Raw genomic sequence first — 26,109 nt, 5'->3', positions numbered from 1 at the left:
CAACTTCTAACTCAGATCCCTACTTCTCAGTTCAAGTACTGCCTCCTCCAGGCAGCCCTCCAGATTGCCTCCCACCCTTGCAGGTGTGATTCCCATCCCTCATGCACTTTGCTGTCCCTTCCATTCATATTTTTCACTCTGCATTTGGGAATTGAGATTGAGTCTTCTGTAGCCCAGGACCTACCCCAATGCCTGGTGCACAACAGGCCTGCCATGTACGCCTGCTGATCGAATGAATGAAAGGCTACACATGAGTTTGAATTCTGACTCAGTCACCTGCCGAGCTGGGGCATGTTATCTCCTTCTTGAGCCTCAGTTTGATCACTGAAAATGGGGATACGAGCCCTACCTGCTTTGCGGGGATGCCAAGTGGTCGGCATGGAGGGAGTGGCCCGTCTCACCTGTGCTCCCCAGGGGCCAGGGCCCAGGGAGTCTTCCATGGCTCACTGGTTCCCGCCCACCCTCCTTGCCCACTGCGAAGAGGCTGCTGCTGAAGGTAGCTGTGGAGGCCCGGCCTCAGTAAACACCTTTAAATCTGAAGTGACAGGTAAAGCGATTTACGGAGACAGTTCAGCGTCAGATCACTTCCCACAAGGCAGTCGGCGTCCCTCGGCCCCCCTGCTTGCTAGTCCATCAAGGTGGTCTCTAAATCACTGACTCCGAGCGGTGGCCCAGGGACAGCCAGGAGGCCAGGCTCCTCTGGGCCCTCCTGGCAGCAGAAGGGATGAAGCAAGGGCTTTGGCTGGCTTGCCAAGGAGACGAGGGTGATAGAAGCAGCTGGCAGATTTTCACAAATCAAAGCCCCAAGACTTAAGGAAACAGAGCACCACTTCATGCCTTATTTTAAATAAATAAGCAACTTAGAAAAACTCCCAGTGAGGCCAGCTTGTCGCTGCGAAACATGGCTCCCCACCTGTTCTGCACGGCCCGGCCCGCATGCCGGGTCCCCTCAAAGGCTCCCCTGACCCTCCTCGCCTCCCGCGCCCTCCTTGCAGAATTAATTGGTCCCTGAGGCGACGCGTGGCACTCTGCTCAGACCTCGCTTCCAGTGTTTTGTCACATTATATTCTACTTAGTTTCTCTTGTGCTGACTTTCCAATACTAGTTTACAGGGCTTCCTATGTGCCAGCCCTGGGGCGGGGCCCGCGGTGCTCCATTCTTCAGATGGGGAAATAGAGGCTTGGAGACACCTGGCCGGAGGCCACAGCACGCGCATGGCCTTGACTCAGTGGCCTGGGACAGCTTCGCAGTTTAATATTCCTTCTGTCTTTGCACAAAGCATCACATTCATCCCTGCTCTGTCCCGTTATGCCCCGAAGGCCAAAGCCGGCAGCCGGACCCTGGACTGGCCAAGAATGGGGGTCTTTCCTTGTGCCAGGACATTTCCTGCCTGGGGTTCAGCTGTCTGTCAGGAACTAGGGGCCCACAAGCACAGGCTTGGTAAGCTGGCAAACTCAAGGGCATGGAAGGGACCCTGTCAAGGTCATGCTGCCTCTCCCCATAGTCCCCACCATTCCGTGGCAAAGAGAAGACATAAACGCTCCAGAAGCTGAGGCACCCCCCCCCCCAGACCCAAGCTTTCTCTGGAGGAGATGCTAGGCCTGGCTCTCTCTAGACACAGCCTGGGGGACGTGGGGCCAAGCTGGAGAGGCAGGCGCTGCCCCAAAGAATCTCCTGCTCCAGAATGGGGGCTGCAGGGGCTTCCTGGCTTATCTCACCAGCGTGGCAGCCCAATTTAATTAAGATGGATGCAGTGTGCCCCCGTGGGCAGGAGCCGCGGCCAGCACAGATGGCAGGAGCCTGAGACTCTCCAGACTCTGCCCGAGCAAGTGGCCTCGGCTGGCAGCCACTGGGGCAAGACCAAGGATGACCCGGGAAGGCCTGCACTGCCCCTGGGGGCTTGAGGGGGTTTGGTCCTGTCCCCTGTGACCTCATGCCCTGCCACCGGCCAGGCAAACATCCTCCTACTCTGTTCCAGCCCCCCTTCGCATACCATATAACATACATCGTATTATACACACAACAAATCACACACACATCCACTATTACAGGCACTAATGGCACACACACCCCAATCACATATCAAATATCAACAGAGTGGGGTAAAAACCAGCCCTGGACTTCAAATGCCAGGGGAACAGTTGGGAAACTGAGTCTGATTTTCCAAAGTCCTGAGCGAGGCTGTGGGTGGAGTCACTCTGCGGGGAGGGGAGAAGTGAAGGGGGCAGGAAGAGAGGACACCCGGCCCCTGCCCTCTCCAAGGACCCCCAGGGTGCTCCCTAGGGACGGGAAGAGCGCCTGCGCGCCTGGAGACACCCCCGAGCCACAGTTCTTCAGGATGGAGGGGTTCTGGGGCGCTGATCCCTTTCTCGCACAGGCCCTTCCCAGCCCCCTGCAGGCCTCCCCCTCCATGGTCCCTGCAGCTGGAGCAAGGCCCAGGCAGCGATGGCATCTTCCCTCCCCTTCCCCATCTGGCCTCAGGGACAAAGAGAGACTCCCCGCCCCCCACCCCCTCCCGAGAAAATCCAGAAGCTCCACAGTGGACCTCAAGCCCCCAGCCCTGTCCGACCCACACGGCTCCCCATGGGCCACAGACCCTGGCGGGACCAACACTGCCCCTGACTTCAAAAATAAAAATTAAAAAATTCCCACCCCGAGATAACTGCTCGCTCCTTTTCCTCATTGTGGTGGCTCCGCGGTCGGCGCTGAGAAGCAATTATTCAGGGCTAATGATTATAATCAAGTCAAATAGAATTTAATGGACACGTATTCTCTTCCTGCTTGAAACTTTACATATGAATTAAGCACATGTGGGTTTCACGAGGCACAGACCAGATTTATGCAGCCCTGAAAAGCCCCTCGCTGCCGCGACTTTTATTTCGCTAATAAACAGGCTGATTTACCGGCCCTGCCGTGCGCAGGAACCGCGATCTCTGCTGCCCCCTGGTGGGCGGCGACCCCATGGTTGGGGGGTGCCCAGGAGGATGCTGGAGGGTACCAAACCCACCAAAGACCCCCGAGGTCTGATTAGTGCCAAGGCCACCCAAACACCGGGCTGGGAAAACCTGCAGAGAGGGTCTGCAGGGGATGCAGGCTCTGTGTGGGAGCTCTGGATCCAGGGTCCATCTCAGCCTTTTTTTGGGGTTCCAGGCAGGTTCTGGGTCCTCCCTGCTATGAGACTCTTTCTAGAAAAAAAGGAGATCCCGGGAAGACACACCAGGAGGTATTTAGTAAACTGAGGCAGGCAGGGGGAGGCATAGCTGCTCATTTGTAGGAAGTACCAGGATCCCTTGGCATCCCTGGGCCAGGGTTGACGTCCAGTGACTCTGCTGACATCAATTCAAGCACCGACAACAGCGGTAGGTGCTGAGGGCTCTGTTCATGCCAGGTGCTGCGTGAGCATCACTGTTCATGGGCATCAGACCCTAATATCCCCAACTATCCAATGGGTGGGTTTCCCGCCATTCCCATCATGCAAGCCCAGGCAGGTACATGGAGAAGGGGAGTCCCCAGAAAGACACAGCAAACACTGCCACGCCCAGCCCTGGCGAATCAAATGAAGCCAGGACCAAAGCACTTCCCTGAGAGCATGAGAGGCTGACAGGGCTGCTGCACTCAGAGTCTGGCCAGGCACAAGGGCACTTAGGCAGAGCCATTAATCATGCCTGCAGCCCCGCGGGCAGGCTCCAGAGCCCCCACACCACTCCATCTGCATTCTGCCCACACCCTCCCTCCTGGCTGCCAACCATCAACCTGGCTGGGAAGGAGGGGATAAGATGCCCTACTTTTCTCTCTGGCCACTTTGCAGCTCAGGAAGAAAAGTACCAGTGGGGGGACTTCCCTGGTGGCGCAGTGGTTAAGAATCCACCTGCCGATGCAGGGCACACGGGCTCCAGCCCTGGTCCGGGAGGATCCCACATGCCACGGAGCAACTAAGCCTGTGCACCGCAACTACTGAAGCCCTCGTGCCTAGAGCCCGTGCTCCGCAACAAGAGAAGCCACCACAGGGAGAAGCACGCTCACCGCAACCAAGAGTAGCCCCCGCTCGCCACAACTGGAGAAAGCCCGCACGCAGCAACAGAGACCCAACACAGACAAAAATAAATAAATTAAATAAATAAATTTATTAAAAAAAAAAAAGTACCAGCGGGGCGCCTCCCACACCCTTGCCAGTGACTGACAGGGCCCAGGGCACTAGGCAGGGCAGCCTCGCAGGCCTGTGGCAATGTCCCCTCAGCCGGGGCCCCAAGGCTTGGTCCTTCCACACCAGGCCATCCCTCTGGGGTCCAGGCAGCAAGAATACCCTTCTCTCCTGGGCCACTGTGACTTGACTTGTCTTAGCCCTGTGTCTCCCCAGATGGGGACCTCGCTGCTACCCACCATCCTAGTGGCCCAAGAGAAACACATCAGAGGAAGCAGAAACCCAAAGGTGACCCCACCACACCCTGCTCCGAGTCAGAACTCCTACCTTCCTGTGACTGGTCACCTGTGCGCTGAAATAGGCAATGAGGGGGGAGGGAACACCCCTGTGACCACACAGTTCTGCGAACGTCAGCAGGGAGACACGCAGAGCAATGCCACTGCCGGAAATGCAACCCAGATCACAGACAAGCGGGCCCAGAGCGGATGAGCGGCCACCTCTCCCCTGGTCACTCAAGCCCAGTCGCTTAGCAAGACCAGCACGGGCACCACCAAGACCCAGAGTCACTTGGCCACTCCACGCCCTGGCCAGCACTGGGGTCAGCCAATGGCTGCAAGCCCAAGGGCGCGATGAAGGAGATTTGAGACGCTCCTGGGAGCGCCTGAGACTGCGCAGGTGGGGAGGGGCTAGCACGGTGGAGTTTCCCTATGAGTTGGAACCCAAGACAAGGGGGTCTGCCCAGGCCTGCGAACCTTTCTCCAGGAAGGAGGCTCCGTCCTGTGACACTTGGCAACCACAGTGGGGGGATTCGGCCCCCACTCGCCCTTGTCCTGTGAACCACCTGAGCACCTGCTGGACTTGACCGCCCCTTGACACACCACTCCTGACCTCAGCCAGACAACCACTGCCTGGGAGCAGAGCCGCCACCTTCCTCCCTCTCCCAAGAGGGGAGAGACACAAAAGACTCCTCAACTCATCACAATAAACTGCCCAGTCAGCAAGAGCCGTCGCAGGAAGCTGACAGGGGTGCAGGGGCCTCTGCCCCCACCCTTCTTGTGACATGCTCCCCAACATGTTTCCTCGCCCACCCCAATTAGAAGGGGGGCTGGGAGGGCAGGAGGCGGAGGAAGGAAAGCAGTGGTCAGGGGCATCTGCAGCCCCCAAGGTCGGACCACCCCCTCTGGCCACCGCCTTCCTGGCAGGGCAGTCCGGCGCAATTCCAGTGGAGCTCTCTCCCTTACCCGCCACTAACGGGTCTCAGAGCTTCGAGGCAGCTCAGCCATGGCGCCCCTGACGCAGCAGGTCAGGGTTTCAAGGGGAGAGGAGTCCACGCTGCCGACACGCTGGGCTCCCGTGGCGCCAGCAGGCCACCCTCGCCCAGCCACCCGAGCCTCACTGGAGCCAGGTGGCATCCACGCGTGCCTGGTACAGTGACGAGGTGGCCACCCAGGTCTCTGGCTCAGGCTGGCCAGAAGCCCTCACTCACCGGCGTTGACGATGGCATCCACCTCCAGCTTGGTGATATCACCTCGGAACAGGGAGATCTTCTCGTTGAGCTGCTTGTCCTTCTTGTACTTGGGCTCCTCCACCTTCACGGTCACCCCTGGAACAAGCAGAGGCCGAGGGTGGGGTCATAGAGAGGTGCCCACAGCAGAGTGACCCACCAGTGGCCACCAGTCAGGCAAGCCACCATCAACTGCCCTCCACCTCCAGAGGCAACGTGCCACGCGAGGACCGACGACACGGTAATGACAGCCCACGCTGACTAAGCACCTACTGTGTGCAGCACACACTCATCTCCTTGAATCTGCACAACGTTGCACACAGGTAGAGTAGCAATGCCATCCATCCCCGTTTTACACACCAGGTAACTGAGGCCTAGGAGGGTTAAGTAACTTGGCCTGGGTTCCCAGTTACCAGGCCTGAAATTTGCAGGGCCTACGCGCTCACCAGGACGCTGCACTGCTGGCCGCTACACCAAGCAGCAAATCCCAGCTCCAGCGGCCATGGGATTGCAGGTCTAAGGCTCAGTTTCCCAACGGTATAATGGCGATAAAAACCGAACCTGCCTTAGGCTGTGTTGATAATTAAATGAGGTGACACCGCAAAGGGCCCGCACACCGCAAGCACTCATAAATGCTGCCGCCATTCTCCTTCTTGGCCTTGTCTTTATGATTCTCCCAAGGTATGGGCCTGAAAGGGCCACACACCACCCGGACAGCTGGGCTGCCCAGCGCAGGGCCTACCTTTCGCCGCCTCCTTCCACGTCGGGATCTTCTTCAGCCTGACGAAGTCCCGGCAGAAGTAATGTTCCTCCCGCTGCTTGTCACTCAGGCCCTTCAGAAACGCTGCAGGGGCGGGTGGGGTGGGCAGGAGAGTCAGGCGGGCAGGGAGAGGAGCAGTCCAGGGGGCCTCCCCACCTCCCACAGGTCTCCTATCCTCACGGGGATGCTCGCCTCGTCCAAGGATGCAAAGCAGCCCTGCACACCCATCCTTCCCGCAAGCACACGGGGAGGGGCGCGGAAGGAGGGTCCCCTAGAAGATCTTGCTGTGCCCTCTTTGTTAGGAGGGGAAATTGAGGCCCATGGAGGTGGAGGGTGTCTCTCAGGCACCACAGACCTGAGTGCAGAATTCAACTCTGCCACTTTCCAGTTGCGTCCACACCTCTGGGTCCCTAATATCTTCAAGACAGCCCTTGCAGACTAATTTCAAGCTTACTCATACATGCTAAGGCCAGGTAGGTCGGCGGCACTGAATCAGTTACATCATCAATCAGTTACATCATCATTGTCGTTATTTGTAGGCAGCAGGACGCAGGGAACCAGGACACCCGTGCTCCTCAAAGAGCCACAGAAGCAAGTGGGTCTGGTGCCCCTTTGTGACAAACCCCCTGCATTGGCAGAGGGCTCCCCGCGGAGAGATGCCCACTGGGGTGAGTCATGAATCAAGGGAGTGGCTGGAATTGTCCCCATTTTACAGATCAAGAAGCAGGCTCAGGAAGGTCAGGAAGCCACCCGTGGTCATACAGCTAGTGAGTGGGAAGCCAGGCCCCCCATCCACTCACAGATTCTGGGTCCACCCAGGCTGGTTCCCCTGCTGGGCCTGGTCTTCCCTTTGGGTGGCCCCAGGCAGGGAAGCCTCTCTCCAGAGCAGCAGTCCAGGCTCGCGGCTCGTGGGCTCCCCCTGCCGGCCTGAGACCACCAGGGCAGCCTGGCTCTCAGCCCAGCCTTGTCCTCCACCACACACTCCCCAGATGGAGCAGCCCCCAGTGACCACCAGGGGAGGGAGAGACAACAAAGAGGAAAGACGACAGTCAAGGAACCCAAAAAGCATCAGAAAATGTGCAGAGGTAGGAGGGCAATTAGAGGGGGTAGGGGGAGAGGTAGGGTCTGCCTGCTGGAGCCTTCTGTGGAAAGGCAGAGACAGACAGATATTCAAGAGACAGGTGGGTCCCCCATATGTGCCTTTGCCCTGCCGAAGTCAGCCCATCCAAGCCTCTGCTCCTCAAGATGCCCGAGGAGCCTAGAAAGGGCCCCGTTCACAGTCCAGCTCAACACTGTAGGGAATTATTACCAAAAGCTCGTTACACCTTGAATTTGCTTATACCAACTCCAGCTCAAGATAGAACCACACTCTCCGGCAGCCACTTCCCACCCCCTTCCTTAAACACCCATCACACGCAGGTCCTACACATGGTGCTGGAGATCCAACCCCCAGCAATGCAGACGTGGTCCTGGCCCTCGTGAATTTATAATGCAGCAGGGGAGACAGAGGCTGACCAGGCTTTACCCGATCAAGCAAGCAATCCAAATTCCAAGAAGTGCTACGGAAGGGACACTCGGGGACTGGGAGAGGAGGTAGCCGGAACCCCAGTCCAGGGGTGCTTAGCGGAGACTGGGAAGAGGACTGAGAGGTAGCCAGGGTAGGGAAGGGTGTTCCACCATCCGGAACAGCATGTTCGAGGTTCTGGGTGGCTGCAATCCACGGTGTGGGGCAGGAGGCAAGCACAGGGGGAGAATGATGCTGAGGGGAGACAGGGGCACCTCATCCCAGGGGCACCCAAATCAGATTAAAAATGCTTCCACCAGGTAGAGATTAAGAATCCCCCCACAGCAGTGCCATTCTCATTCTTTCTAAGAGGCAAGGGTATCCAGCGTGGATGGTACCCAGCGTGGACAGTCCCCTCTGTCACTAGAGTCCCTGGATGCTCACAGCCCATTTCCCAGCCTCCTTCTCAAGGGTCTGCCCTCCCCATGATCTGAGAAACAGGCCAAGAGCTCCTACTTTAAACGCTCCTTTCTTTGCGTGTTGGGAGGGGTGGCGGTGGGGGGATGGTGCTGGTATTTGAAGGAACTGAAGTGCTTCTCTAAGCCTTGCTTGTCTTCTTCTGTAAAATGGGGGCACAGAAAGTTCCCTCGCGTTAAATGAGAAGCAGAACAGGCTTAGCTGGGCACAAAACAAAGCACTCAGCTGCCGGCAGACGGTACCACCAAGCAAACAACAGGCTCGACTCCATCCAGGCTCTGCCTCTCCCTGGCAGTCTGAATACAGATCAGTCAGTTAACATATTTACTGAGCACCCACCATGCACCAAACCTGGGAGGCGAGGCGAGGTCTGGGGCCTGACCAAACAGAGGGGCGGCTGGGACAGCTTCCTGGAAGAGGTACCCCCAGTTTCTCCGGTCTGCCCCAGGAGCTGCAAATCGCTCGAGGAACCCCCACCAACCAAGCAGAGGCTCCCCCTAAGTTCTTCATCTTCCCTAGGAGGCCACTCCAGCCGCTCCTTCGGAAGTGGGTGCCCCCTCCCCCTTCTCCCTCTCCCAAGCTCCTCCGCTCGTCCTCCCGGCCGTCCATCCAGTGGATGCTGCCTCCCCCTCCCACCAAGGCAGAACACCCCCCCAACACCTGCCCATATCTCGTTCTCCCTCCCTCAGGTCACTGGGCACGAAGGCCCTTCCTCCCAGCCGGGGCCGCCCAGCTCACCTCCCCGAGGACTCACTCCTGCGGCTCCCCCTCCACTGGACTGTCCTGCCTGCCCTCAAACACCTTCTGGTGTACCCGGGCTTTTAAAACAAAACCCTCCCTCAACCACGCATTCCACACGCTGTAGCTGTGGCCTCGTTTCTCTGCCTCACTCCACTGTCTCCACTCGCTGTCTCCACTTCCTCCTCCCCCCGACCCCACCTCTCCATCAAGGCCAAGGTCAGAGGCACCACACTGGCCACTTGTCCTTATTCAGTGGCCCTTCCTGGCCTCCCCTGTACGCTCAGCACCCCCAACCCCTTCTTTCTTCTCAGGACCCCCAACTTCCGATCCCAGGCTGCTCGCTGGCCCCCCTTCTCAGCCTCCTTGCTGCCTCCCCTCTTCCTTAATCTACACCCTCTCCCTGGGTTTTCACATCAGTTCCACGCATTCGAAAACGCTCATGGTCCCAAAGCTGCACCTCCAGCCCCTGGCCTCTTCCGCGCATCTGCTCCCCCAGGCCCACAGCATGCTCTCACCCCCAAATTCTGTGTGTGCAGAACTGAGCTTCTGACCTTTCTATCCTTCCTCCTTCTCAGTGAACGGCCCCAGACTTTGCTGGGGCCCCAAACCAAGGGCCTTTCCTTTCTCTTCTTCCCTCTTCCATCCATCTGCAGGCTGTTAGATTTATCCCCCCAACACCACAGACACCGTGCCTTCTGCTACTCCCACCAGGGCTAAGCCTCCGTCATTGATTGCTCCCTAGACTCCTCTGGAAGCGCCTCCCCGCCGCCCCGCCCGGCCAGCTGACTCCCTGTGTCCACCCTATGGTCTGTTCCTAACACAGCAGCCCAGAGATATTAGGGACAGAAGTCAGATAGAAGCTGTCTCTCTGTGTGAAGCTCAGTTCAAACCCCAAGTCCTTGCCAGGGCTTGGAGAGCCTGCCTCTTTCCCAACCTCCTCCCGTGCTACCCTCCCCACTGCACTTCACCCTGCCCACAGCCCCTCAGCCTTTCAGTTCCCCCAACAGCCAAGCTGTTTCCCGCCTCAGGGCCCTTGTACCTGCTGTGCCTCCTGCCTGGTCTTCCTTTACAGTTCCCTCCTCACTGCCCTCCCCCTCCCAGAGCAGCTGCCTCCCCTACCATCTGTGCTTTGCTTGACCTTGGCCATATGGGGATGTGTCATGTTTATGCTGGATTCCCAGCACCTGGCACAGCATAAGCGTGTGTGAGTGTCCCTGGGCATCTGTGGGATGAATCAATGAACCAAGGAGCTGAGACCTGAAGGTTGCGGGCAAGTTTGCTAACAGAACAGGGTCTCCCGGGAGGAGGGAACAACGCGTGCAAAAGCCCTGAGGTCGGAGAGAGCGTACGGGTGGGGAAACGGAGAGAAATCTAGAACAGCTGGACGGGAGAGCAAAAGCAAGGCTCTGGCAGCCTCCCCCGGCCCATCTGGGGCGTTTGCCGGCCCGTGGCCTGGCCGCTGCTGGGGGTTTGATTCCACTCTTGCTCCTCGGTCCCCCCAGGTTTGGGCTCATGACCTCCCACCATCATGTTCGTGGGCATGGTGCTCACCCTCTCAGCCTCAGTTTTCTCGACTCTAGAATAGGGACAAGGCCAGCCTTCCTTGGCACCCAAGCTTGCTGTGAACAAGAAGATTGGCTGCAAAAACACAGAGGAAGCTGTCGAGTGCGATATACACATCAGATATACTCAGTCTTTCCTGTGTGTGAAATAAGAAGGCCCAAAGAGAGCAAATGAAAACAAGACAAAATGTGGGAGGGGAAACATTATTTTTCCAACTTGGGGCAAAGCAGGTGCAGGAGCTGTTTAAGTTATTTGGGTCCCCATATTTATCGTCTTGCACAACTGTGACCAAAGGCCCCCTCCGAGGCCTTGGCATGCCCAAGTGCCAGTACTCAGAGCTGGCTGGACCTGTGGCCGGAGTGCAGGCCCGTACTGGGACACAGCCAGAGCGCAGACCAACCCCATAGGACTCCCAAGACCGGAGTCCCTCCGGCTGGGGCAGGCCCCAGGCACCCCACGGCACTAGTCTGGGATGCCCAGAGATGGCTCAGGTCCCCGAGCAGACACCATCTGGCAGATGCCACCACCCTGCTTTACAAAATCAGCAGAGCAATCGCCCTGGCCACAGGCAAGCAAGAGGAAGCCAGGGCGGGACCCAGCCCAGGGCTCTGTCCTGCACTGTCCTCCCCAGTACCCGAGGTCTGCTCTGAGTGACCCACAGCCCACGCAGTCCTCTCTCTCCAGCAAAGACCAAAACACGACTCTGCTTCCCGGAGACGGCAAAGGAAGACCGTCAGAGCTTCCAGCTCAGCTACCGGCTGACGAGGCGCCAACCTTGGGGACACCTGCCAGCCTGCCCTTCCGGCCTGTGGTCCCCAAGCGCACACCTCTCGAGGCCAGTGTGCGGGGTGCCGTGTTCTCACTCGTCTCCAGAACAAGGTTGCAGCCTGACCCCGAGGAGCCACAGGCTGCACTGCTCTGATTTATGGGAAGGAGAAGCCGGTTGAGGACCGGAGCGCTGTCTTCACAGCCTCACCTTCATCATCAGCGGGGCCGCCCCCAGGCCCTCCTCACTCGCTCTGGGAGGAGGAGAAGCAGGACCCTTACGGTGGGCATATGCCCCACACATTTATAACACGCGCTACCTCCCTCTGCCAGAAGGACAGGTGCCGACTTAAAGCACAAGTGAGATTTATTTTTCTTATAAAAGATGTACAACATACGTTCTAATTTTCTTTCCTTTTTGGAGAGGCGAGAGTATTTTCACAGCTCAGCGAGACAGGTGCTGTAAAAGGATGTTTGCAGTAAATTTTGATGGGGAGGTCTGACCCCAGATGAAGCTTTCAGCGGCTCCCGGGCACAAAAGCCGAGCTGGAGGAAGCAGGCTGCGTCAGAACCGTAAAGGGCACCGGGCGAATGGGACTTCAGTGATGTGTTTAAAGAAGTGTCTTTATAGCACTTCATGAGACCGTGCTCGGAAAGTTGAGGGCAGGCTGGCGCGGAGGGAGGCCCCTCTTCTGAAGAAGGGCGGGTGGGCAGGGCTGATAACAGCTGGGCTCTGGGAACACGGCAGTGGGGGCATTAATCACCTCTCACCGTCCCCCAAGAGCAGAGGCTCATCAAAGCCTATGGCACGAGCAAAGGGGAGATGGCAGGAGGCACGTTGGAGCTTTTCTGCTCTCCCAGACCCCCTCGCCTCTGCCCGCACCGGGACGTGCCAAGGCTGCTTCCCAGAAGACAGGTGGGAGAAGCCCACCCAATTCCCAGGTGTGCCTGGGAAATTTTCTGGTTCGGCAGTCGAATCAGATAAATCATCTGCTCTGGGTGAAATCCCACAGGGGGTGAAATCAGTCTTTGCCTTGCCCCATGCAAACAGGCTGGAACACATGACCCTATCCTGAGCCACCTGGGAGAGGAAACAGGGCTCAGGAACTGAGGGTCAGAGTTCTAGCATTTGAGACCATGGGGGAGACAAGTTTATATAAGCTCAGTGTCCCCATGGCCAGAACAGGGCAGAGAGAGGAGACAGACCCGAGGGGCGACAAGGGACGGGGGGCATTGGGGGGTGTCAAGGGAGGGGGGCACTGGGGACCCTTTGGCCGCTGTGTACAAAATGGTTTCTAATGTGATCCCAGCACAACCTACAAATTGGGTGCTGTTGGTCCCATCTTACAGATGAGGAAACTGAGGCTCAGGGAGCATGGAAGCAGTGGTTCCAGGGCTTGCCACGTCTGATGACACCAATACCCGTTCTCTTTTTTAGCACACAGCTCTGCCCCTACCGCAGGTCAGAAAGAGGATCTGTGCCCTTCTCCTGGAGGCCAGGCCCCTCCTGTGGTGGCAAAGCCCCCAAACACCCCAGTGCCTGAACTTAAGTCCCCTCGCACCCAACTGCCTTACAGTAGGACTGTTTCCACAATCTTCTGATGAAAAGGCACAACCTGGCGGGGGCGGGTGGTAATGAGACACTCCAGAACTGAGGGAATTAAATTATAGAAATTAACCCCTGGCCAGTGAAATCAAATACTGCAGAGGTCTCTCAAAAAGACTGAATGTCTCCTAGCCAGGAAGATCAGCCTGATGGTATTTACCTACCTAGAGAAAGAATAGGTCCACAGAAAGAACAGGTCCACAGAAGTGGGCAGTCAGCTTGAACCCAGGAAAAAGGAATGTGCAGAACCCAGGCAGAATTTGACTATCTGTCCAGAGGACTCGCTGGGCCATGGACTGAGGCATCTGCACCTGGGGCCCAGAGCAGGCACTCAGCACTGCATTTGTACTGGAACACTGAGCAACCACCCGGGGAAAGGCATCCTCAGTGGGTAGGCGCACCCCTGGCAGGAAAGCTTGCCCAGCCTGCCCAGGGCAGTGGGATCAGCTTCCAAAATCATTCAACCAGCTCCCTAGTTGAGAACACCTGCTGCTGAGCAAACTTAAGACTGTGAATTGGCTTCCACATGGCTTTTCCACAGGGAGAGGAGGCCCTGCCCATGTGCACATGAGTTTCCAGACCCACAGCTATTACATTTCCCCAGCGTGAACTGCACCTCAACCCTCTGAACTATACATCAGTCTCTTGTGAGTTTGGTTACTATGTGCCAGTCTTTGAGAGAGGATCATCTCAGGCATAGACAAGCATTTAGAGGCCTGTGTAAGTATACCCCCAACAGAAAGATGAGCACATGTCCATCAAAGACATGTACAAGGATATTGACAACAGCTTTATTCCCAACAGTCCCAAACTGGAAACCAAGTGCCCATCAACAGGAGACTGCGTGCGCAAACTGCAGTACATCCACACCGTGGAATATTACACAGCAATAAAAAAGAGCCAACTGTCGGTACACCCAATAATGTGGACGAGTCACACAGATATTAGTGAAAAGAACCGGACACAGTATATGCCTCTGGTGATATGAAGTTCAAGAAGAAACAAAATGAACAGATAGAAAAATGATTAGCAGTAAGGGGTACTCATTGGAAAGGGGCTCAAAGGAACCTTGTGGGGCAATGGCAGTGTTCTACCTATTGATCAAAGTAGTGGTTACACAGCAGTATACTTAGGTAAATGAACACTGATTGTAGGAATTCCCTGGCCGTCCAGTGGTTAGGATTCGGCGCTTTCACTGCTGGGGGCCCGTGTTCAATCCCTGGTCGGGGAACTGAGATCCTGCAAGCTGAGCAGCGTGGCCAAATAAATAAAGGATCAAAGCTTGGACCCCAATCAGAGGCAGAATCCAGTTGAGGCAGTCCCTCAGTGTGGCGGTTTTTAAAATATGCCCCAAATTCTTTGATCCTCTTCCCTCCCAAAGGTGGAAACTAATTTCCCTCCCCTTGAATGGGGGCCAGATGAGGCATTTGGGCAACAGCCATTTCACAGGAGTGAGCCATCTGGGAAGGGCTCACTCCACCCCTAACCAAGTCCCCGCCAACCTCCTGAGAAACCCTGAGCCTGACCACCCAGCTAAGCTACTCCCAGCTTCCTGAGCCTCAGAGACTGTGAGATAATATAAATGTTTGCTGTTTTAAGCCCCCAAGTGTCTGGGTAATCTGTTATTATGCAGCAATAGGTAACTAAGACACAGAGACCTCTGTGTCTCACCCCCATAAACTGCCACCTAACGGCTGCTGGGGGGCGGGCGGCTTCACACCTACTGCTGGGGCTCCTGGGGCAAGCCCACCCTCCTCACACTGCCCCCTGACTGGACACTGGCACTCACGCGGCCCCATCTGCCACGGCTTCCTTGCAGCACTGACCTCTACCTGGCATTGTCTCATTGCCTTGATCACATCCTCTACCGTTTCTTCCCCCTAAGCTCCGTGAGGCCAGGGTCCTTGCCTGTCTCCCCAGCACAACAGTGCTGGCTACATAGAAGACACTCGATAAACATGGACTGAATGAATGGAAATCCCAGCTCCTAGCAGAGAGCAGCCTGGGAATCCCTGACCCATCAGCTTCATGAGGTCTGGAAGTTTTCAGTGGCACCCAGGAATGGGAGGGGCGGAGAGCTGGGTCCTAGAAAAAGTGGCGGATCCAGGAACAGGTGCCTGGGCCCCTGGCCTCCCCAGCTCTCTTTCCCACCACCCTGGGTTACTGTTCTCTGACAGAGAAGGGAAAGCAGGGCTCCCTGTGGGGACAGTCCCCGTACCAGGGGGCCAGCCCCCACTCCCCACCCTGAACGGTGTTCTGGGGCCAGGGCTGAAGGGCTGACAAGCACTCCTTGTGTTCCGGGAGCAAAGTCAAGTGCTTCCTGCTGGTGCTTTAAGATCCCAGTGAAGGCAATGCAATTCATGACAGTGGTAAGTCATCTTGAACTCTACCTCCAATCCCAAGAGGATGCCTTCCCCTTGCCCCCAACCACAGCCCGCCCTAGGCCTGCCTTCCCAACCCCATTGGCTGAACCCACTTCACCACAAGGGCCCAGCCAATGAGCTGCTGTCCCTGTTCTTTTGAAAGGGGATCCAGCCCGAATGGTCACAAGAGCCCAGGGAGCAGGCCCTGAAGGGCAGGGGCAGCTGGACAGGCAGCCGGGGCTATTTGGGGCTCTGCAGGTCAGGTTGCCTGCCCTCCCTGCTCTATTCGGGCCCAGAGTCCAGCCCTGGGATTCATGCCCACCAGGACTCATGCCCTGCCCCAGAGCGGGAGGAAATGGATCGATTCCTGGGTATTGGGGGGGGGGGGGGGCGGCGGGGGGTCACTGTTCTCATAGGCACAACGCCCCATCCCTGCCCTGCCCCGCAGCTCCTCTGTCCTGTGTCCCCCAGGAATAAGGCAGAGAGTGCTCACAAGTGTCCAGAGGCCAACGTTAAGGGCAAAAGGGCACCAAACCACGTGCCTAGAGAGGCAGGCCCCCCGGGTAGGCGTGGGGGGAGGTGGAACCGGCCTGCTCAGGGAGGCCACTCCTTGTGGCTATCTGATCCCACCAGGTGGGATGCCAGCCCCAGAGCTGTCCGCTCAGCCCACTCTGCCTAAAATGCCCCCCCTTGAGAAACCACACTACGCAAAAGCTGGGGAGTTCAGAGCCTGTCCGATCCTGAAGCGAACTCCGAGTGACTCTGGCCTATTGGCTCTGGCACTGGGCCTCAGCTTCCCTCGTGCACAACAGATTAAGGTACTAGGTCTTGGATGCTCCCTGGGGGTGCCCAGCAACACATTTCAATGGCGTGAGGCCACCCTCCTCACACTGCCCCCCACTGGGGACCTGGACCTGGTCGGGGCGGTGAAGTAGTTTATGGGGCTGGGCACATGGGGGCGTGGCTGTTAATGGGGGTCCATACCGGGGCACATGGGACCTTAACTTCCCCAGTTCTCTGGGGTGGACGAGGCTGCTGGTGGGGTGCTGTCCAGCCGGAGAAGGCCCACGTAGGGCCGCCCTCGCCCCTCGCGCCCCCCTCCTGCTTACACTTACATTTTGCCTCCTTCCAGTCGGTGGAGGTGCTCAGGTCCACCTTCGCCGCCATGGCCAGGGGGGCCCAGGTGCGCACCCTGGCACTCCGCCCCACCGCCGCCGCCCCCCAAGCCCCAACTCCCGCTGGGGTCCGCGCGCGCGGGTCGTACGCGCCCAGGGACGCCGGGGGACCGCACGCAGTGCTGCGGGTCCGCGTGGCACCCGCCGAGGGGCCGGGCCAGGGGCGCCGGGCGCCGAGCAGCTGCCCCGCCGCGCGCAGCTGTGCCAGGCGGCCGGACACTCGGCTCTGCAGAGACATGAGCGGGCGGCGCGGGGCGGCTCCCCGCCCACTTGGACTCTATTTACGGTGCTCGGGGAGTCTCTCCCTTATTTACTCGGGAACCAGGTGACGCGTGCCAACCCGCGGCGACCTGCTCAGGAGCCAGCGGGCCGCGCGGCCAGAAAACCCAGGCGCGCCGCTGGGCACCCTGGAACTTGTAGTCCGGGCCGCTGACGGGCCCCCGCACTCGTATACACACGTGCGCGCCCCGCCCGGCCAGCGGGGTCGCGCTGCGCCTGAGCCCAGCTCTCGCAGGGTCGCGCGGCCGCCGTGCGCCTCCTCTTAGGGCTGGCTCGGCCGCCGCCAACTTCCTGGTGGGAGGTGCCTCCCGCCCCCGGCCCCGCCTCCGCCCCTCTGGCCGGGCGTACTGAGTCGAGCGCGGCTCCCTATGGGTCACCCGGGACCCACCCCGCTCCCAGTCCCCGGGAGCCGCGCGTCCCCGCCGGCGGTGGGGAGGTGACGAGTGGCGCGAACGGGTACGTCCGGTTGGGCGACTTTCCCCAGGCCGCTGCGCTGCTGCTTCTTAGCCGGCGGTGGCAGGAACCGAACCTAGAGCGGCTAGGGAGGCAAAGGTGGAAATCGTGTAATTTGAAGGCAGAAAATTAGAGTTCCAAGTGGCCTTCTCGGTGGAAGAATTGGAGTGATTTTTTTCTTTATATTTTTCCTAATTTTTTACAAGGACTATAAGGATGGATTTTTAAAATTTTAATGTCTTTCTATACCATTTTATTATTTGATAAATATGATACTGGATATTTTTTTGTTTGTTTTTGGCCGCCTCCCGTGGCTTGCGGGATCTTAGTTCCCCGACCAGGGATTGAACCCCAGGCCCACGGTAGTGAAGCGCAGAGTCCTAACCACTGGACGGCCAGGGAACTCGCCATAGTGGATATTTTTTTAACCTGGGACAAGAAGCCAGGGTTCCAGAGAAGGTTTTAGCACCAGCTTTGCTCGTTCTTACTCGGGTACGCTGGCCCCTTGTACCTTGCTTCTTGAGCTGTATATTAGGAAGACAGCTCTCAGGTCTGACCGTTGCAGACCTGCCTTGTGCTCCAGGCCTCTCTGGCGCTGAGTGTGGCGATAACGCTTCACAGGGCTGTGAGGAGGATCACAGAACCCTCCTGTGGATGCAGCTGGCACCACTGTGGTGCCCAGGAGAGGATCAGTGGGAGACCTGTGGGCAGAGAGGGTAGATCAGAAGCCAGGGGACAGGAAGGAAGGGCCAAGGGCCCCCAACACTCCAGGACCACCAACGACGAGGCCTGCGCCTTTCCCCGGAAAGGTCAGCGAGATGAGTTCAGGATGCAGTAGTCAGGCCCCCAGGCCTAAGGTCACCTCACCACTTGCCGCTTCTCCAATAACTTACCAGGGCAAGAAGGGCCTTGCCAACTGCATCCAGGACAGCAACCATTCACAGCGGACTAGGTACCAGCTGGAGCTGAGCTAAGCCCTCTACACCCATTTGCTCTACTTCCATTAACTCACTATGTGCTCCCCACAGCCTGGTGAGGCAGCACTGCCCTAGGGCACAGATGAGAAGCCTGGACTGGCCCAAGGTCAACATGGCCTATGGGGGTCAGAGTCCAGGCTTGGGTCAAGGTTGTTTGGTTCCTATCTGTGGTCTGGTAAGTGATTACACAAATGTCACTGATTCAGGCAATGAAGCATGTGGGTGACGCTGTGTATTAGCTTCCTATTGTTGCTATAACAAATTCCCATAAATGTAGCAGCTTAAATAAAAACAAGGGCTTCCCTGGTGGCGCAGTGGTTAGGAATCCACCTGCCAATGCAGGGGACATGGGTTTGAGCCATGGTCCAGGAAGATCCCACATGCCGCAGAGCAACTAAGCCCGTGCGCCACAACTACTGAGCCTGCACTCTAGAGACTGCAAGCCACAACTACTGAGCCCGTGAGCCACAACTACTGAGCCTGAGTGCCACAACTACTGAAGCCCGCGTGCCTAGAGCCTGTGCTCTGCAACAGGAGAAGCCACCCAATGAGAAGCCCGCGCACCGCACTGTAGAACAGCCCCCGCTTGCCACAACTAGAGAAAAGCCCATGCGCAGCAACAGAGACCCAACGCAGCCAAAAATATAAATAAATAAATAAATAAATTTAAATAAATAAATTTAAATAAATAAATAAAATTCATTTTCTTAAAGTTCTGTAGGATACAAGTCAGACATCGGTCTCACTGGGCTAAAAATCAAGGTGTCAGCACCAGCTTCCAGAGACCACCCACATTCCTTGGCTTGTGGGCCCCTTCCTCCATCTTCAAAGCCAGCAATGTTCCATCTGACTGACCAGTCTTCCCTGGCGGTCTTTCCCTCTGACTCTCTTCCATTTTCAAGGCCCCTTGTGATTACAGTGAACTTACCGGTGATGATCCAGGATGATCCCATTTAAAGTCTGCTGATTTTCAACCTTAATTCCCCTTTGCCATGTAAGGTAACATATGCACAGGCTCCAAGGTTTAGGATGTGGACATCTTTGGGGGGTGTTATTCTGCTCACTACACCCTTCCCGGCAAAGTCTGGGGAGGAGAACGCAAGGGGAGGCAGGGGACCCAGCCATAGAAAGTATCAGTGCCTATCAGGAGGCTGCCTTCTGCACAGAGCCTGAAATCCATGTCCCCCAGAGCCAGGCCATGGAAGCACCCTGGACACCCTCGGCATCTGAACTAGTCCTTCTATTTCTTTTTGTTGGGATTCAGCTCTGTTCTCACATGGCAGCCAGGATAGAGAAGGTCCCAGACAATAGCCTACCAGGGCCTGTTCTAAGAGAGGCCTGGGCCCCACACACGGATGGGTCTAGGCAGAGAAGTGCGATTCTGACTTGGCAAGGCAGGACCTCTTCACAGAGTTTCAGCTGGACCTTTTAGAAAAGGTAAAATCTTGCCAGGTACCACAGATGTCTATGTGTGTCAGGAGCATTCCAGGCCGAGGGACCCACAGAAGCAAAGGCATGGGAGTCTGTGGAGTGCCAAATCTTCTGGTGGGGCTGTAACACCCGCTGTTTTCTGTTGAGGATTTTTAATGTTGGAGAGGGTTTTTTTTCATGCAGCAAAAAGTGATCTACTGCTGCTTGTATTTAAACTAATACTGTATTTATTAAACTCATAAATTAAAAGAACTAGCTTTTCTTAAATATCCAAATGCAACTTGCAAATCTAGTTTTCTATTTATAAATCTAATTTTTGTGTAAAAATAAGAACAATTACTTTCACTAAGTCTTTGATGAATATTTAATTAAATCACAGGTTCAACAGATTAAATTCTGAAAATGAATGCCAATTGCAAACTTAGGTAATTAAATTCCCTAATAGATTTTAAACTACATTTTACAGAGTTGAAATAGCTGGTCCTCTCAAATGCCTCAAACTCTCAGCAGAAGAGACTTACACATATAACAAGCATATACATATATTTTTTTACAAGCATATTCTTTTCTTTTTTTTTTTTATAAGCAGGGAGGGAGTAGCCGGTAAAGATGCCTTCATCCCCCACCTTATTCTTCCCTCCCAAGCCAAGCATATTTTTTTCTAATCAGTTAGCAATTGTCATACACTAATAGATTAAACTTATAAACATGATAAATCAGTTCTCTTAAATATTCAAACACCGTTTACGAACTTAGATCCTTTTATACTGTCTCAGTTATCTTTTGCTGCCTCATAAACCACTGAAAACTTATTGGCTTAAAATAACAACCAGGCCTCTGCATCAGCAGTTTGGGCTGGGATAAGCTGGAAGTTTCATCTGCTGGTCTTGCCTGGGTCACTCCTGTGTCAGATGGCCACAGGGGCGGGGGGCCCAGGACGGCCTCACTCGTGTGACTGGCAATTGGCGCTGGCTGTCAGCGAGGCCCCTCGGTTCTGTCCCATGTGGCCTCCACTACGCCAGACTGGGCATCTTCACAGCATGCTGCTCTCAAGCCCTGCTCCAAGAGGATGTCAGCAGAGGCTGCAAAATGCCTCGAGGCCTGACTCGGAAGTCACACTACATCACTTTCACCACATTGTGTTGCACAGAATTCACACAGTCACGGCACGCAATGCAAGTCACAAGGCCAGCCCAGAATCCAAGAAGTGGAGAAATAGACTCCATGTCTTCACAGAAGCAGCCAAATCCGTGGCAAAGGGCAGGCATACAGGGATGGGAGCCTTTATTGCAGTCATCGCTGCAGGCTGTCTCCCATTCATTCCTTTCTAATGAAAATTGCAAATCAAATAGGGTAGATTGATGCATGTTTCAAAACATTTAATAAACATGCAGGTATTAGCAGAATGATTACAAAACTTCCTAAACTGGTAGCAAGATTCTGGGTTTGCTTTTCTGGCTTCCACACCTTTCAGGGTTGCAAAGCTACCCAGAGGAGCAGATTCACCATCTCAGCAAGACTGAACATGCAGTGGGGTGCGGGACCACAGTACAGTGAGGGTTTCCAGCTTCTGGTCTTTAAGACCAGAGCAGGACCCAGGATAACTGCCAGATCTAAAGAGACCCACAGGGCAGTGCACTCCTCTCCCCAGGGGCTTGATTTTAAAGCCCAGTGCATTATTGTTTCCTGAGTCTTTCAAGTTTTAGCCCTACCCCATTTTACCTGGCCATCTTTCTTCTTTTTACTGCCTCATTCAGAGAGAGGAACCCCTGCACCTCCCAGGTCCCCCTAACATCTTTGCTGTGTGATCACAATTTTGCACCTCCCTTCATCCAGGTTGTAGCGCTCTCTTCATATTTTATCACCTACCTGTTTCATTGGCCAATATCATATTGTTGTTATACTGAGAGGTGTGAAGGGGAAGGATGGATTACAAGGTATTAAATGTCCAGAACATGTAGCTATAAATCACAGGCCTGCATGGCAGAGGCCCCTCCATCTGCTTCCTCTCAGTGTGGGTCTGAGGACCTGGCCAGTGATCCGGAGTGGCTCACACTGCCTTCCTCAGGGGAGGGGCCTCAGAGGGCCCTGGAGCTGGCTGGGCTGGCAGAGGTCACTAGCTGCCCCTCCTCTGACTTCAGAGAAGGCCTGGGAAGGAGGTTGATGCTCTGGGGACATTTAGCTCGAATAGCAGTGTTCAGTGTAAGAAATGTTTTTGCCCCCTCACCCCCCCCATGCCACACCGCGCAGCCTGTGGGATCTTAGTTCCCTGACCAGGGATCAAACCCATGCCCCCTGCAGTGGAAGCGCAGAGTGTTAACCACTGGACCACCAGGGACGTCCCCATTGTAACAAATTTTAACAACGTAATAGAAAGTGAAAGCCTCTGTTATTGGCTGAATCGTGTCCCCCCCCAAAAAAAAATTCATATGTTAAATTCCCAACCCTCAATACCTCAGAATGGGACAGTATTTGGAGACAGTCTTTAAAGGGGTGATGAAATTAAACCGAGGCCCTCAGGGTGGGCCCTGATCCAATCTGATTGGTGTCCTTATAAGAAGAGGAAAGTTTGGGAGGTCCCTGGTGGCCTAATGGTTAGGACGCTGGGCTTTCACTGCCTAGGCCCATGTTCAATCCTTGGTCAGGGAACCGAGATCCCGCAAGCTACGTGGTGTGGCCAAAAAAAAAAGAAGAGGAAAGTTGGATACACAGACACTGGGGATGCGTGCTTGCATAGAGGAAAGACCATGTGAGGAAACAGTGAGAAGGTAGCCGTCTGCAGGCCAAGGGGAGAGCCCTCAGAAGAAATCAGATCTATCAGCACCTTGATCTTGGACTTCCAGAACTGTGGGAAAATTAATTTCTGTGGTTCAAGTCACCGAATCAAATCTGTGGTATTTAGTTATGGCAGCCCCAGCAAATGAATGCAGCACCCCTCCCCATTCCCAAACCACAGAAGCAACAACTTTAGCAGTTAGCTATACATCTGTCTAGACTTTTCCCATGCATATATAATCATATAGAAAGATACACACACATTTTTTTTTTACCAAAAGTAAGATTCGGCATACACACTGCTGCATGACTTTCGTCGTTCTGCAGTCTATCATGGGCATGTTTCCATGTCAATATCTACCGGAGTGTTCTTTTGAACACTCACTAATATTCCGTCCTCTGGCAGCAACATCGTGTTTCCCAGTATCCTCCATGGATACACATGTAATTGGGTGCTATTCCTTTTGCTGTCACAAACAGGGCTGCAGTATACATCCTTGTGCCACCAGGCTGGGCCCAGGTGGGATAAATCTGTAAGCGTGGAATTGCATTTTGTATTTTTTTTTGGCTGTATGCGGGCCTCTCACTGTTGTGACCTCTGCCGTTGCGGAGCACAGGCTCCGGACGCGCAGGCTCAGCGGCCATGGCTTACAGTCCCAGCTGCTCCGCAGCATGTGGGATCTTCCACACGGCACGAACCTGTGTCCCCTGCATCAGCAGGCGGACTCTCAACCACTGCGCCACCAGAGAAGCCCTGCTTTTTGTATTTTAAATAGATGTTACTAAGTGTAACTTCCCATCAATAGGACATGGGAGGGCCCATTTCCCCATGCTCACACTCTGCACTACTTGGTATTTCTCAAGAAACAGATAACAGAAACAGTGGGATTGAGATGTTTGAATCTGAAGGGACTCAACCATTTGGCCCAGAGAAGAGTAAGCCGAATAGGGAGCAAGGAAGTCTAGAGGGAAGAAGGCCAGAGAGCCTCCCTGGGAGGGGCTGAGGGTCCCATGGGGTAGGAGAAGGATGATCAGCTCCATTTGCTCATTCACCAAACTCTTACAAGCAGGGACTAGGTTCCAGGCCCTGAGGGCGCACGGCACTGAACAAATCTCAGGCCCTGCCCTCTGGAAGCAGCATCTAGCGTGGGAGGCCTCGATATGGCCTGGGAGCCCAGGCCGGGGGTCCCTTCTGCCTCTGGCCACCTACCAGTTCAGGGAGCCAACACTCCGTTCCCCTTCCCAAAGCCAAGAAATGGCTGGGGACTTGCAGAAGGGCCTGTGTCCCCCTGACAAAATTTGCTGATGAACTGGATGTGGTTGTGAACGTCAAGGATGCCTCCCAAGTTTTCAGCCTGAACCAGCCCAAGAATAGCGAGGCCACTGAAGAGAGGGAAGTCAAGGGAGAAACAGCTTCAGGGGAGATTATCAGTTCTGATTCGAACACGTTGGGAAGTCCATTTGCCATCCAAATGGAGACATTGAGGAGGCAGCTGGGTAGACAAGTCTGGAACTTGGGAGCGAGATCTGAACCGAAGCTAATGTGGGAGTCATCCGGGATGTGTTTATAGCCACGAGACTGGCTGAGAGCACCCCGGGAGGGCCTGTGGATGGCGAGCTCCCGAACTGGGCTCTGGGCTCTCTGGTAAGTAATTATCGGATAATAATTACCATCGTTTTATTCCTTGAAGTATCTGGCACAGTTCCTGGCTCTGTACGAGTTCACTGAATTGAGCAGAACTCTACGGCACTTTATTCCCCCCCCACACCTTTCCTGCTAATCAGGACTCAGACTCTGTGGTAACAGGTAGCTCAAAGTTGGAATCACTCAGTTATGTGGGAAATGAAAATATTCTTTAGGGATTTCTCAAAACATGGAATGGAACTTCACTCTCACGTGGAGAAGGAAACTCAGGTTGTCTTAAATTTCCACTCCAACACTGAAAGTTCTTATAAAAACAAAAATTCCATGTTCTACAGATGCGAGAATTCTGAGCTGCAACCTTCCCCTAACCCCCACTCCTCACTTCTCACTCCTCACTCCCATGCTGACCAAGGATTGAAACCGGGCCATGGCAGTGAAAGCCCGGATTTCTAACCACTTGGACACTAGGGAACTCCTGGGAGAACTTTAAAACTGGGAATTTGCTCTGCAGAGAATCTGGTTGCACGCGGTGACCCCGTCAGTCTCTCATTTGCTGCAGGATTTACAGCCTCAGAGTTGACTCCAAACGCAGCCCTGGCCATTTTGCTCCCCACCTAAAGAGCAGCATGAATCACTCGAAGCATCACGCATCGCCAAGGGCCAGGATGCCTGCTGTGGCGGAGCTTATGCTTTAGTTCCAGGGACCTGGGGAAGGGGGCACTGGCCAGCCAGCCCGCATCACTGCCTCCTGGCCCCCAAGGGCGGGCTCTGAGTTCACTTGGAGAAGCCTGAGTTGGTGGAAATCACAATGTTCAGAAGTGGCTTTACCATGACACTGGATAAGCTTAAACCTCAAGGTGCCTCATTCGCACTCCTTCTAAAGTACCATGCTTTTTTTTAATCTGTATTTTTCTTTTCTCAAAGAGGGCTCTCTGGGACTTCCCTGGTGGTGTAGTGGTTAAGAATCCACCTGCCAGTGCAGGGGACACAGGTTCGAGCCCTGGTACAGGAAGATTCCACATGCTGTGGAGCAACTAATGACAGAGCCTGCGCTCTAGAGCTCGCAAGCCACAACTACTGAGCCCGTGAGCCACAACTACTGAAGCCCGCATGACTAGAGCCCAAGGTCTACAAGAGAAGCCACCACAATGAGAAGCCCGTGCACTGCTACAAGAGTAGCCCCCAATCTCCGCAACCAGAGAAAGCCCGCACACAGCAACAAAGACCCAATGCAGCCATAAATTAATAAATAAATAAACAAAAATTGGAGTATGGATTACTTTGTTTAATCCTCAAGAGTGACCTTGGGAAGTCATAGGCAGTTCATCATCTTCATTTACAGACAAGGATACTAGAAAAGCCTTCTTTGGGTTCCTTGAAAATTCCAAATTTGTTTCAGTCTCAGGGTCTTTGCACTTCCTGTTGCCCTGTCTGGAACACTGTCCGTGTCTTGCTTTTCATAACTGCAAGTCTAAGGGGCCTTCACTAACCCCCCACCTCTAGGCACTCCTTCCCTGCCTCCCTGGTAACTCTTTATCCTTACTTTTTGTTTTCTTTATAGCACACACCACTCTTTAGAATTATCTTTATTTGTAACTTTATTTTTATTTCACAAATGTATATGGTACTTATTCTGTCGTCAGGCACTGTTCTCAGTGCTTTGTAAATATCCAATCATTCAATCCTCACAACTTTTCTAACACTGAAACTTTTTCATCCACATTTTAAAATGAAAGCAACTGAAGCACAAAGAGGTAGGCACGTTGCTAGAAGTCACACAGCTGTGGAGTTTAAGTACCATCTGTCTCTCCCACTAGAAAACAAGGTCCATGTGTGCAGAAGCTGCATCTGAGGGCTGCCTTGCTCACTGTTGAGCCCCTGTACCCAGAGTACTGTACCACACACAGAACTATAAAAAAGATGTGTGACAGCAGAGACCAGATCACAGAG

At 54.9% G+C, this 26,109-nt stretch overlaps 1 protein-coding gene across 2 annotated transcripts in view; it reads right to left on the bottom strand.

Annotated features, from left to right (window-relative positions):
* MACROD1 (mono-ADP ribosylhydrolase 1) overlaps positions 1-17,100 on the bottom strand; it is a 152,701-nt gene extending 135,601 nt beyond the window's left edge. Inside the window, exons 1-3 of one of the 2 annotated variants that reach the window (XM_060158842.1) lie at positions 16,540-17,100; positions 6,388-6,489; positions 5,628-5,744 (exon numbers count right to left, since the gene is read on the bottom strand). In XM_060158842.1, the coding sequence (XP_060014825.1) occupies positions 5,628-5,744; positions 6,388-6,489; positions 16,540-16,837 (517 nt within the window). In that variant the 5' untranslated portion in view covers positions 16,838-17,100. The remainder of the gene's footprint in view (positions 1-5,627; positions 5,745-6,387; positions 6,490-16,539) is intronic. The other variant, XM_060158841.1, reaches the window with a different exon arrangement.
* Between the last annotated feature and the right edge of the window lie 9,009 nt (positions 17,101-26,109).

This window comes from Lagenorhynchus albirostris, chromosome 9, assembly GCF_949774975.1.
Source record: "Lagenorhynchus albirostris chromosome 9, mLagAlb1.1, whole genome shotgun sequence".
NCBI lineage: Eukaryota > Metazoa > Chordata > Mammalia > Artiodactyla > Delphinidae > Lagenorhynchus > Lagenorhynchus albirostris.
This window is presented reverse-complemented; position numbering and strand designations above follow the sequence as displayed.